The sequence below is a fragment of the Nansenia antarctica genome, assembly GCF_963989245.1.
Source record: "Nansenia antarctica genome assembly, chromosome: 14".
NCBI classification, from domain to species: Eukaryota; Metazoa; Chordata; class Actinopteri; order Argentiniformes; family Microstomatidae; genus Nansenia; species Nansenia antarctica.
Genome location: NC_137684.1, coordinates 17,307,060 through 17,320,394, shown reverse-complemented (window position 1 = coordinate 17,320,394; position 13,335 = coordinate 17,307,060). Strand labels below are relative to the sequence as shown.

Genomic DNA, 13,335 nt, shown 5'->3' with positions numbered 1-13,335 from the left:
GCTGATGGTGCTGATGGTGCTGATGGTGCTGATGGTGCTGATGGTGCTGATGGTGCTGACGGTGCATGTTTTAAAGTGTGTAATGTTATATTGACTGCTGCTGCTTTCTTGGCCAGGTCTCCTTGGCAAAAGAGGCATTGGTGTCTCAGTGGGGTGTTCCTGGTTCAATAAAGGTTAAATAAATGTTAAATAAAAGCACAGCAAAGAGAGTGTCTTATCTGTCTGTCTATCTCTATCTATCTATCTATCTATCTATCTATCTATCTATCTATCTATCTATCTATCTATCTATCTATCTATATATATAGATATATCTCTATATCTATCGCTCTCTCTCTCTCTCTCTCTCTCTCTCTATATATATATATATATATATATATCTTATGATGACTGATGGATAGACTTACGTAAGTCGCTTTGGATAAAGGCGTCTGCTAATTGCCAACAATGTAAATGTAAATGGCATTTACAGGGGCATTTAGGCCTATACAACTGCTTGAAACGTACTTGTACGGACCACACCTCACTTGTGCCTATGAAAGTGCTGGAATGACAATTGGTATCTCAGCAAATAGAGGTAATTACCACCTTTAATTGTAAAGAAGAAATGTCTGGAATTCCCTCGGTTGGTTTGTAGTGTATGGTTGTGTGGCTGGTGTCCCGTAGCGTCTAAGTGTAGTACAGGTATGCATTGGCTAGGATCGGTCTGTGAACAGGTAGGCCTTTCCACTCGTCATCACTAATGCAGGAGTTCACGCACGACTGATCCGGAGACTCCGCTTAAACACGACCGTGCGTGACAGGCAAACAGCCGAGAGAGACAGACACAGACACAGACACAGACACACACACACACACACACACACACACACACACACACACACACACACACACACACACACACACACAGCAGAGAGACAGAGACAGGCACTCACACACACACACACACACACACACACACACACACACACACACACACACACACACACACACACACAGCAGACGCATGCAAATCAAGGCTCAGGAAGAATGGATATCAATACTGTATTCACACCTTTCTCAGCTTACTTCAACCTCTCCTTGATAAAAAAAAAAAAAAAACTTTGAAATGTTTTCAATAGGACTGATTCTATTTCGTTTTTGGTATTAAAAACACGTGCTGCTGCTCATGCAAGCACTAAACCACAAGGACCATATCGCTATGTTTGAATATTTTAATTACACAGTAACTTATCGTCATGTTTATGTGCTAAGTGGCGCACACATGGTGTCATATTGATGTGTGGTGTCTGCAGTTCAATGCAGTCGTTGTTCTCTCTCTACAGTTCTACTGACATGTTTTTCATAAATAATACTTGTTGTTGTTGTTGTTGTTGTTGTTGTTGCTGTTGTGAGACACATAACTTACATCAAGAAGGAAAAAAAAGCAAGCTGCATAACGGTGTGTTATTATGGTTTCTGCACAGTTTGGCAGGCATATGATGTTATAATGAAGCTATAGTCAGCCTATACTGGCTGACTTACTCACCTGTGAGAAGCTTATTTCAAGACAAACTATTTATCATGGCATATTGAATATTGTGTGGTACTGACTATGATAGTAAGCTATTGTTTTTAACAGAGTGTCCATGGCATGCTGATGTCTTTTAGGAAGAGAAAAACAAACAAACAAACACATATTGAGTGTTGACAACGTCACTGTCTGTCCCTGAGTTTCTGTATTGCATAAGTATTCAACAACAGTTTCAAAGAGGCGAGTTGTTATACCAGCGACTCGCAAACAGGTGTGTTATCCGAGTCCTGGCTGTGCATGGAGCTCAGTCCGGTGTCCGAGTCCTCGTCGTTAGTGTTACAGGTCTTGGACAGCCCCCTGGCCTGCTCCACCCAGCCACTGTTCTTCTCCAGGGCAGGGGGCACCACCAGCTCCGTCTCCTCGGTGAGGAGGACAGAGGTGCCGGTGTCAGCCTCCGGTGGTAGTAGTAGCAGTAGGCTCCCCAGCTCGTTTAAATCCATCGAGTCCACTTTGGCGAGCAAATCCGCCAGTTCTCTCTCCTTCGCGTCCCACAACTCCTGGCTGAGGTCCAAGTCGCCCCTGATGGCCTCTAAGTCCGTGTTCAAACGCAGACCGATGTATAAACTGGTGTCCAGCTGCGTTTTCACCCTGTCCTCCTCTAAAACCACCAAATCGTTTTCTGATGAGTTATCCACATCGGACACGGGCGCGCCAGCGGACAAACAGAGCTCCACAGACTCCGCCAAGCTGTCCGTGTCTTTGCCCCCCGCAGAGAGCTCCTCTCGCCGCCGTTTCATCCACCGGTGGTTCAGCTCCTCCTGGATCTCCCCGGTGATGCTCTCCACCAGGGCCTCACGCTCGGTCAGCTCCCCGTGGAGCCGCAGGACCTCCTCGCACCGGAGCGCGTACTCCTGGAGCTGCGCCATGGCCTCCGCCGTGGACGGAGCCTCCTTGTCGGCGTCAGTCTCCGCGCTGGAGTCCACCATCATGTACGTGTCCTGCACATAGTTGACGCCGTGTCTCTTGATCCTGTCAAAGTGAACCTTCGCCTCATACCTCTCGATCTCCCGGTCCAACTCTTTGACCCTCTGCACCTAAGGTACAGAGATAGTACATAAGGTTCAGAGATAGGAAATGTTAGGATACTTATAGCATAGCATAGAGTACAGCACAGTGTTTTATTTGTATAGTATAGTATAGTGGATAGTGTACATAGCCTTTATTTATGTAAACCAGCTCTTTTTCCCTTCTTGTTTTTAGTATTTTTTTCCTAGCACCAGGGGAGCCCCCCCTCCCAAATTTCGTTGTATGGTACCTACCTGTACTATATCAATGACAATAAAGACCATTCATTCATGCATTCATTCATTCATTCATTCATTCATTCACCTGCTGGCGGATGGTGTGATCCTGCGAGATCACCAGATGCACCAACGTCTCCATCTTCTCCACCGAGGATTTATCATCCTTACAGACGACCGTCTCCTCTCTCTTCTTGTTGATTTTGTCCAACTTTCTGAAAGCCTTTCTGACCATCCTCCGCTGCTTCTCCTGGGAGATCACCATAGCGCCCTTTGGGGTCCCCGTGGTCGTGGACCCCCCGTTGTCTTTACTCTGGACCACCCGCGCCTCGGCGCTCCGGGGGCCGTTGTTGGGCAGGGACGCCTCGGTCTTCACCAACACGAACCGCACGTTCTCCTGCTCGTCCCCCCAGGCGCCCCAGAGGCGGAGGATTTTGGTTTTGTTGGGTAAAGTCCTCTCGAAGCCTCTCCATTTCTCCACGACGCAGTAGGATTGCACAGGACTGCACAGCATCCCCGCCTGCTGCAAGTTCTGGTCCTCCAGGAGAACTTTGACCACGTCGGCGCAGGTGGTGCGCTTGGACAGCCCGGAGACCAGCTTCTCCTCCCGGCACACCCACACCGAGATCTTGCACTCTTCTCCAGGCTCCATACTGACCGTTACAGAAAAACGATTAGCCCCAACTTGACAGACAAAATGTCTTATTTTGGTTAATTAAGACATCTCAAGACAAGGTGATGGCTGGGTATGAACTCTCAAGGGTTCATTGAAGTTAATGCTCTCTCTCTCCACTCGCTGGTGGTGCCCTGTGTCCATGCGTAGGGAAAAGTCACTCTCACCTAGGTTCGGAACTGTCTTTATTCTCACATAGGCAATTCATCATTCTGAGCGCAGTGTCCCACCTCCGTTTCCACCCGTGTTATTCCCGTGGTAGTCGCAGAGGCTTTTCCCGTTAAAAAGTGCTATTTTCATGGAGACTTTCTGTGCAAGAAAAAACGTGTGTAGCGAACTGAATTTTTTCACAGACACAAAAGTTCCAAGTCCTTAACCATGGTCCATTGCCACTGGTGAATACTTCCAGAAAAGCAGTACAATTGACATCACGTCGGTCAGGTTTTATCCAGCGGAGGAGAAAAGTGCGCTCCTTCCTCCTCGGGATCTGGGCGCACTGTGAGGAGCCTGGGTGTGTGTGGGACACTGGAATCACCAGCCTCCACGAGAAACGGGACTCTCTCTCTCTCTCTCTCTCTCTCTCTCTCTCTCTCTCTCTCTCTCTCTCTCTCTCTCTCTCTCTCTCTCTCTCTCTCTCTCTCTCTCTCTCTCTCTCTCTCTCTCCACTCTCTCTCTCCACTCTCTCTCTCTCTCTCTCTCTCTCTCCTCTCTCTCTCTCTCTCCACTCTCTCTCTCTCTCTCTCTCTCTCTCTCTCTCTCTCTCTCTCTCTCTCTCTCTCTCTCTCTCTCTCTCTCTCTCTCTCTCTCTCTCTCAATAGTCCCTGTTGGTCACATGACGTCACAACTCTCAAAACAGAAGTGTTTGAATGTTAAATCACCCGCCCACGTCATGACCATGTGAGTAAAGGAAAGTTGCCCCAAACCGAGAGAAACTCGAACGATTTACCGCTATGTCAGCAAGTTATGACGTTAGAATTATAAGGTTCTATCTAAGGTTTTTTTAAATGTTGACATTTTTGAGTTAGTAATTCATAAAATACAAAGGTTCCATCTCACAAAACATAATGGAATGTAAAAACTTTGACGCTCAATATCTCTGAACTACCCGAAACGGAGATAGAACCTTATCATTCTAAGCTCACGATTTGTAGGCTAAATGCACTTATACAAGCGGGTCGCAATTGGAGAACACAATTATTTTTCAATGACTATAGCCTATCTGTCTAAATAAAGGTTAGATAATAACAGATACATACACGTACAATGGTTAAGACACTCCTTCAAAATGTATTTAATATACAACACGTACACAAGGTGATGTCGTGGCTAAGCAATAAGCACATAATAATATGTCTGGCATTATTACCCCTGGGTTCGATACCCGGGTGGGGCAATGTTCCCTGTCAACTCCAAACTTGTCTTCTCACCTGACAACTATGCAAATAGTCCTAATAAAATGATCTATTTGTTTTTCTATGTTCCATGTCTGCTTCCTCAAATGTCTGCTTTCCATTCAAAACAGACAGACAGACATACAATCTACAATCTATACTATCTCTAAATCCGTTTTACAAGCCAGCATTTAGGCATTGGTGGGTCAGTGGTAGAATTGTCGCTTATCACGTGAGATGGGAGATGATTGGTGGAACAAATGTATAGAGATAACTTATAGAAAGACTGTGCTTCACATAGAACACACACACACACACACACACACACACACACACACACACACACACACACACACACAGGCACATTGTGGGCACATTGTGGGCACGTTCGCATTCACATACACCCCTCTGCTATAATCTCAGACAAACCTTTTTAAGTTATTTTATATTTTCCAGTAAACCCATGTCAGTGTATGGATGGTCAGTTCTACGCTGTTGCAGAGAGCAATGGAAGGCTGTGTGTGTGTGTATGTGTGTGTGTGTGTGTGTGTGTGTGTGTGTGTGTGTGTGTGTGTGTGTGTGTGTGTGCGTGTGTATGTGATTGGCCAGATTGGCTGGCTGTCATTGGTCCGGGTGGGTTTAGCCTCTGATGACCCCACAGACTGGCTGTTATGACCGTTCTGTCAGCAGGGTATTCTCCATTTCCACACATTAGACATTAGATTATTTGTTAATACACAAAGAGGATATATGAGCAAAACTAAAACATTTCTATAATTTTCTGTATGTTGATTAGGCCTACATTTTTTTCATCAACATTCACATTTAATGTGAATCGGTGATTGACAATATCACAGGTTTCCAGATTTAGATTCCTATTTATTTATTTTAATTTTATTAATCAACTATTCTTGATACTCCAACCACAAAACCAAAAACAGGTACATTTAAACAGGGACATGAATTTGAGTTTCGTAAGGTCTCGCTCGTCGTGGCTTTCAATTAATCGTTGGGTTGTAGCGCCCCCTGCTGCTCATTATAAGTGGCGTATTTGCAGCAATATCAGTATAGTAGTCGGCAACCAGAAGATAGAGGGGCGCCGCTAGAGATTCTGGGCCCCATGACAGAATATCATTTTGGGGCCCCCCCCACCTAAACCACCCATCAACCTAGACAACCCCGTTGAAGTTGATGAACTATTGATGCACTGCAAGAAATCTAATGATGGCCATATTTTGTACATTTAATTGAAAATTACAGTTAATACAGGAATCAACAATTCAGCAAACAAATCTCAACACAAGGACAAAAGTATAAATTACATGAAGATTTGAACCCAATTATAAAAGTATAAATCACACAAAATCTTCTACTTCAGATACAACTACAGGTGGCTCAGTATCTAAGGCATCCTGTATCTGAGCCTCACTGTGTCCCTGGCATTGACGGCCCATAGCGGCTTCCTCCTTCTCATCTGTGCTGCTGCCATTGTCCTTTGCTTCTTCTTCTGCCTCGTTACCTCTGCTCTCCTCTCTGGCTGCCTTGCTCGAAGAGGGCCCTGGCATGGAGTATTCATATCCAAACTAATATGAAACTTATAAAAGATTAACTTGGGCCCCTGTCAGTGCTGGGCCCTTAGAATCGTCCTAACTTACCACCCCCTAGCGGCGCCCCTGACCAGAAGATAGAATATATTATATAATATTGTGAATCAAAACACATTATCTTATTAGCGATTGAAATACACTATTTTAGTGTATACACATTTTTCAAGTTTTTATTGAAATGTAGCTAAAATACAAAAACGTAATCAACAAATCACTCACTAAGTTGAATTGAGTCCATCTTAATGCAAGGATAATAGTTAATGTAATCTTCTGTTTTTATTGGGTCTCTGATTTGCATAGGTATCATTTACACACTGTTGGTCAGGTTGTCATTACAAACTGAGCAGGGGGGTATTCCATCAACGTTGCTAAAAGAAAATCCAGGCTTATTTCTGATCACTCTCACCAGACATATCAAAATAAGGCTGGATTTATTTTTTATTTTTTTTATAAATCTCGCAGGATTTATCTAAATAAGCCTGGATTGTCCTTTAGAGATGTTGATGGAATACCCCCCAGTTAACCTTCACAACTTGACAAAAAGACAACAACAAAAACCTAAACAAACATAAACAATCAGACAAGGAGATTAGAATGGACCATTTATTTAAATTGGATATTATATGCATACAAAGTTTCTAGAAAGCTATAAAATATCTAACATTTTAGCAATGAGGAAAAAGTTACAAAGCAAAGGCCAGATCCTGTGCAGTTACAACACATACATTGCACATTTCTGTTTTCTCATATTCTCATCTCAAAATGTCACCATCTTTAAAGATATTAAACATTTGTACCAAACATAGAATACATTATTTTTCTTTTATACAAAGCACCGTTTCTCTGCACCCACATATTCAGGGGATGATTAAATTAAAGCCAATTTTGAAAAAACTTTATTGACAAAAGGTACCAGTACCTGTACACAGACAATCAACACAAGACCCAGCGTTTAACCGATGAGTCAAACCTCTCCAGCATTTCCCATAATCGTATTCAGTTACGTCTCCATGGTTACTGTGAGAGCACAGGTAAACATATTCCTACCATGACCGTTAATCCATGTCCTTAACAACACTGTAACATACAAGTATACTGCATTTCCTCTTTCCAAGGAATTGTTGGGAGTGGTGGCAGACAGTGTGTTGTAAGTGTGGTAACCAGGGGAGGCTGGTAGAGGTAGAACATTGAGGACAGGCTCATTGTAATGCATAACATGGAATAAAAAATGGTATCAAACATCTGTATAATGCACAGAATGTAATGAGGGAACACACATGTTTAATACCGTCCCTCATTCCCTTCCATACATTACAACAAGCCCGTCCACCGATTTCTACCTCCACCAGCCTCCCTTGGTTGTAACCTATGACAATACACAAGATGATAACGCATTTCATTGATTGTGACCAAGATACAGGTGATAAACCTTCAACGGTTGTTATTTTGACATCTAACAATTCAAAAACACTTTGAACTGAACATGCTTCTCTACTGCAAGCAAGAGTACAATACTTTCCCAAGTAACTGATGATGGTGGTGAGGATGGTAATGGCGATGATGATGGTAATGAAGATGATGGTGATGATGATGGTGATGATGATGAAGATTTCAGTTCAACAGGGAAACACAAAGCGAAGGACACTGGAAAAGGCATTCTGGTGATCTCTCTCTCTCTCTCCTCTCTTCCTCTCCTCTCTTCCTTCTTCTGTTTGACTTTTTGGTTTCACTTCTTCTTCCTAAGCCTTCTCTGAGCTGGAGAGTTCTCGTCCTAACCAAAGGCACTTCTTGCTACAGTGCAGAGAGTCGTTGCACGTCTGATGTGTGTCCCTCAGATTTTTTTTTTGGTTCTTGAATAGGCAAAGGCAAAGTTATTACTGCGTCCATTTATTTCACATAGAACATGTATTGTTTATTAGTGTTATTGTTGAGTTTTTTTTTTTTTTTTTTTTTGTAATGGTCTGTTGATGAGTTATCAAAGTGTGACACATGTTGAAATAGGTGGAACATGTAACACAATGGTGAATTTATACAGTTTATATACCAATACGATGCATTCAAATGTATGGATTTCAGTCAAACCTGACAAGCCACTGTTGACGTCTGAGTGATACATTACTAAAGGCACTGCACACGCAGACACTGACACAGTAGATATGTACTGCAGGGGAGGCTGGTGGTACAAATCAGAGGACGAGCTCATTGTAATGCATGGAATGGAAAGAGGAATGGTATTAAACACATGTTGATACCATTCCTCATTCCATTCCATGCATTACAATGAACCCCTCCTCCCATTTCTACCTCCACCGGCCTCCCCTGGTAGACATGTACTGTAAAGACTCCTTACATATGGGGACAACAGCAGGGGGTCTTCCAGCGTATGGGTAGACCTCACAGCTTCAGTGGTCCGGTGACTTACTTCCTGCTTCTATATCTCTCGCTCTGGAAATCTGATCAGCACTCATGGAATGCCTCTTGTCCAATCAAATTACTCGGTCCCTTTATGACGTTGAACCCAGCGTGCGCTCCGGCACTCTCAGAGCGAATTTGCGAACGCGGCCTCTGTGTGTAAGAGTGAGCCACCCTCAGGGTTAAGGCTGCAGGAGTCATGATGGAGGCCACAGGTGCATGGGTGTCAGACAGGGTAAAGGCTGCTTAGCATCCTGGGGGGGGGTGTGTGTTCCATCAACGTTGCTAAAGGACAATCCAGGCTTATTTAGATAAATCCCGACTTCCTGAGACTTCTCAAAAATAAGCCTGGATTTTCCTTTAGTGATGTTGATAACCCCCTGAGCCACAGAAACCTTAGTTGTTACTGGACTGAAAATCCCCTGATAGAAAACATGAAAACAGGTTCAGTCACTGCGATAGTCAGTTACAGAAACTCAGTGAGTCTTACACGTATGGGCCGTTCAGCTGACGCTTTCAGCTGACGCTTTCAGCTGACGCTTTCATCCGAAGCGGCTTACATTGCAGCGAGTGCATACATTTTCCAGTATATATGGTCCCAGCGGGAATCGAACCCACAACCTAAGCGTTGTTAGCGCCATGCTCTAGACTCCAACAACTGATCCATAGAGGACCACAGAGGACCAGAACTATCTGCTAAGTGCTTTATTGGATGTATTTCTGACACGGTCTGGTCAATTGGTCCGCAAGTCGGCATCTGATTTAATGTTCGGACTTTTCTTTCGAAAAATGTAAATACATTTCAGCGTTGTTGAAAATCAATGACGTATCGCTAGTCAACTAACACAGCTTGTTTTGTGAGCCTGCTAACAATGTAAAGTAGTGTTATAGTGAACTAGGTAGCAGTGGGGATTACTCACCCAATCCATTGCGTTGCAGTGTTTTGGCTTGACTAGCGAGCTTGTGTTGTGATTCTCAACAACCTTGAAACTTAGTTCTGTGTTTCAAAATAAAAGTCTGAACATTTTGATTGGTTACCGACTTGCGGCCCAAACGACCAGACCATTTATCAAAATAAGTCTGGATTTTCCTTTAGCAACGTTGATGGAACACCCCCCTGGTGTCGGACAGCAGCCTGTGGACAGTCTGGGTGGTGTTGAATAGTGTCCTAACTTTATCACAGTGCTTTCTCTCCTCTATAGGGCACAGAGGAGAGGGTCAAGCTGCAAACAGGTACCTGAATATGCTTATATTTAATTTATAGTTTCATATTATTTCCCTGGAGTTATGGTGTCAATAACCTGTCTTCTTCATAGTTTAGTTTATATATGCTTAAAGTTATCCAAAATGTACAAAATGTAAAAACTACATTTCTCTTCTTTGGAAAATATGCCAGTGTGAATGTGTGTTGCTGTCGAGTATAGATTTACGTGTTTATCAACGTTAAGAAATGCTATGATGTGATATCGGTTTCTTGTGATTATTATTATGGTGTGAAACCTGGAGGAAACTGATACAGTAAAAGTCTGACAGAACACCTTCCTATCAGGGGAGGCTGGAGGAGGTAGAAATCGGAGGATGGGCTCATTGTAAATACATGGAACGGATGTAGTGATGTCACACGTGTTTGATACCGTTCCTTGTTCCGTTCCATGCTTTACAATGAGCCCCGTCCTCCGATTTCTACCTCCACCAGCCTCCCCCTGGTTCCTATATGACCCAATGCTTCTTCATACAGTATGTACACGCTCTAAACTATACATATGAACTAGAGTCATTCATCAAGACGAAGAACAACTGTTACACACACAGACATCGGCACTCATACAAATAATATACATTAAAAAGACAAAAATAGAATGATAATATTATCCGTGATAAGACTTCACCCGAAAGGTATTTCTGTAGAGGCACAGCCATTTTGACATGAGGTTCAAATAGTCTTTCTGCAGGCTTGTGTGTGTGCGTGTGCGTGTGTTTCACAGAACGCTTGTGTGTGTGTGTGTGTGTGTGTGTGTGTTTTCACAGATCACTTGGTTGTTTATGTTGTTGTTGTTGTTGTTGTTGTTGTTGTATGTCCAAAACCAGACCTGGCTTCAAACAGCGCTGCTTGATTGAGTTTGCCTGGCACAATGAACCAATAGAACATTCCCAAACAGTGCCAAATCCAGCCCAACTGGCACCTCTGGCAGGCTAAAGCAAACGCTCCCAGATCTGTCCACAACAACCACTCCAAACATCGCTTTGTCTGCCGATCCTCAGGGTCCTTTTCCAGCGTTCTCCCCATTTCCCCAAACAGAGACCTCCTCCGTCCACACTGATGGGTTAGTTTACGAGGCGTGATGTCACGATGACTTCGCCGTCTGAAAACAACGATGTCCTCTCCTCTCTCCTCTCTCAGATGTCAGGTTTATTGGCCCTTCTGCAGGAAACTTTTCACGATCAACCAACCAACCAACCACCCAACCAATCAACCAATCAATCAATCAATCAATCAATCCAGGTCCATCAGGCCAGGCGAGTGTGATAGTGAGTCCCAGTCTATGTGTCCTGCAGTGTGTCTCCTCTGGGGCTGGTGTGTGTGTGTGTGTGTTACTCCTTGACCAGCCTGTAGATGTGATGTTGCGCCCCGTGTTCACTGTTGGACACCTCGAACACACAGGCCATGCAGAGCAGAGTCTCCTGGGTGTCCCTGTTGGTGACCACCTGCAATTACAGGAGAGGAGGGACGCTGTGAGTGGCATACACACACACACACACACGAGCATACACACACAGACACACACGTGCACACAGCCAGACACACAGACACGCACGCACGAGCATACGCACACAGACACACATGTGCAAACAGCCAGACACGCACACACAGCCAGACAAAGACACACACACACACACACACACACACACACACACACACACACACACAGTGGGGTCCTTACCAGTAGGATGGTGAAGTTCTCCAGCACGCTGTTCATCATGTACTTCTCCGGCAGGTGTTTGAGCTTGTGGATGAAGTTGATCATGTACTCACACATGGGGGAGCGGTTGATCCTGTACACGAACCGACCATTCTCAAACCTCGCATACTCAGTCTGGGGGGGGGGGGGGTGGGGCGGGGAGGTAGAGACACACACTCAGGTCAGCTTTAGGAACGTTAAGGACAACTTTGTGTGAGTGTGTGTGTGTGTGTGTGTGTGTGTGTGTGTGTGTGTGTGTGTGAAAGCAGACATACTAATGTACATCAACAATGAACAACTTGCACACACACGCGCCCACGCACACACACACTCACACTCACACTCACACTCACACTCACACTCACACTCACACTCACACTCACACTCACACTCACACTCACACTCACACTCACACTCACACTCACACTCACACTCACACACACACTCACACTCACACACACACACTATGTAATGTGTACAAAACCCTCTGGTCCTCACCTCCACCTTCTCCACCACCTGCTTGCCAAAGGAGCAGACCTTAGTAGAGCAGGTGATGGTCATGTTCTCTGAGCTCTCGTACTGGCTGGTCACGCCGTAGAACGCCCCCGCATCATCCTGCACGTTACAGTTCAGGTCCGCCTGCAGGGACACCACAACAACAACAATCAACAACAATCAACAGCAATAACAATCAACAATAACAATCAACAACATCAACAATAACAATCAACAATAACAATCAACACTTCATTACACCAGAGATTGATACCGTTCCTTTCCATTCCATGCATTACAATCAGGTGATCAGAGTCAGGCTGGGGGATGTTAAATCATACTGGACTGTTCTTACTGTGTAGAATGTTTCACATGTCTATTTTATTTTATTTTATTTTATTCTATTCTATTATTCTATTGTCGCTTTATTTTGTTGTTGCTGTTTGTGAGCTGCTGTAACTCCTTATATTCTCCTCGGGGATCAATAAAGTCTGTCTGTCTGTCGGTCTGTCTGTCTGTCTGTCTGTCTGTCTGTCTGTCTGTCTGTCTGTCTGTCTGTCTGTCTATCTATCTATCAAATGTTGTTGATGTTTTCTCAGATTTCTACCTCCACCAGCCACACCTGAAGCACACAGCAACAGTTTTGAGCTTGAGGTAAAGCTGACATAACACTGTCGATCCACTTAGGCAATAGCCCTCTAGTGGCCTAGGAACGTCATTGCAGTTCACTCAGGATCTTGTTGCCTGAAGAAGGTCTATTTACGACCGAAAGCTGGCAATAAAACATTTTAGCACATATTTGAGTGTGCAGATGCTGCTTTTTCTCACTCCTTTTTTTCACTCTTTCATTTTTCAATCTAAAACACTGATAAAAAAAAAAAACTGTATAATCTCGTTTTATGATGTTTTAGCAGTGGAAATAAATATGAAATATGAAACAGCACACTCTGTATCTCAGTAATGGCCTGACACACCATGACACC

The 13,335-nt window shown here is 44.1% G+C and overlaps 2 protein-coding genes across 2 annotated transcripts in view; both read right to left on the bottom strand.

Moving 5' to 3' along the window:
• Positions 1–1,286: 1,286 nt before the first annotated feature.
• rassf10a (Ras association domain family member 10a) lies at positions 1,287–3,957 on the bottom strand. The gene is made up of 2 exons (XM_080545326.1): positions 2,903–3,957; positions 1,287–2,607 (listed from the first exon to the last, which is right to left on the bottom strand). The coding sequence occupies exons 1-2, from the start codon at positions 3,464–3,466 to the stop codon at positions 1,762–1,764; spliced, it is 1,410 nt and encodes a 469-aa protein (XP_080401452.1). The 5' UTR covers positions 3,467–3,957; the 3' UTR covers positions 1,287–1,761.
• Positions 3,958–11,489: 7,532 nt separating this feature from the next.
• Positions 11,490–13,335, bottom strand: part of tead1a (TEA domain family member 1a) — a gene marked incomplete at both ends in the record, with an annotated part of 23,366 nt that continues 21,520 nt past the window's right edge. The window contains 3 exons of the mRNA XM_080544648.1: positions 11,490–11,603; positions 11,840–11,992; positions 12,356–12,496. Of these exons, the coding sequence (XP_080400774.1) occupies positions 11,490–11,603; positions 11,840–11,992; positions 12,356–12,496 (408 nt within the window). The remainder of the gene's footprint in view (positions 11,604–11,839; positions 11,993–12,355; positions 12,497–13,335) is intronic.

Bases quoted from the DNA above. Each gene is read 5' to 3' on its own strand.
- rassf10a (XM_080545326.1), bottom strand. From the start codon at position 3,466: ATGGAGCCTGGAGAAGAGTGCAAGATCTCGGTGTGGGTGTGCCGGGAG. The intron at 2,608-2,902 runs GTGAATGAATGA...TCTGTACCTTAG, and splicing joins ATCACACCATCCGCCAGCAG to GTGCAGAGGGTCAAAGAGTT.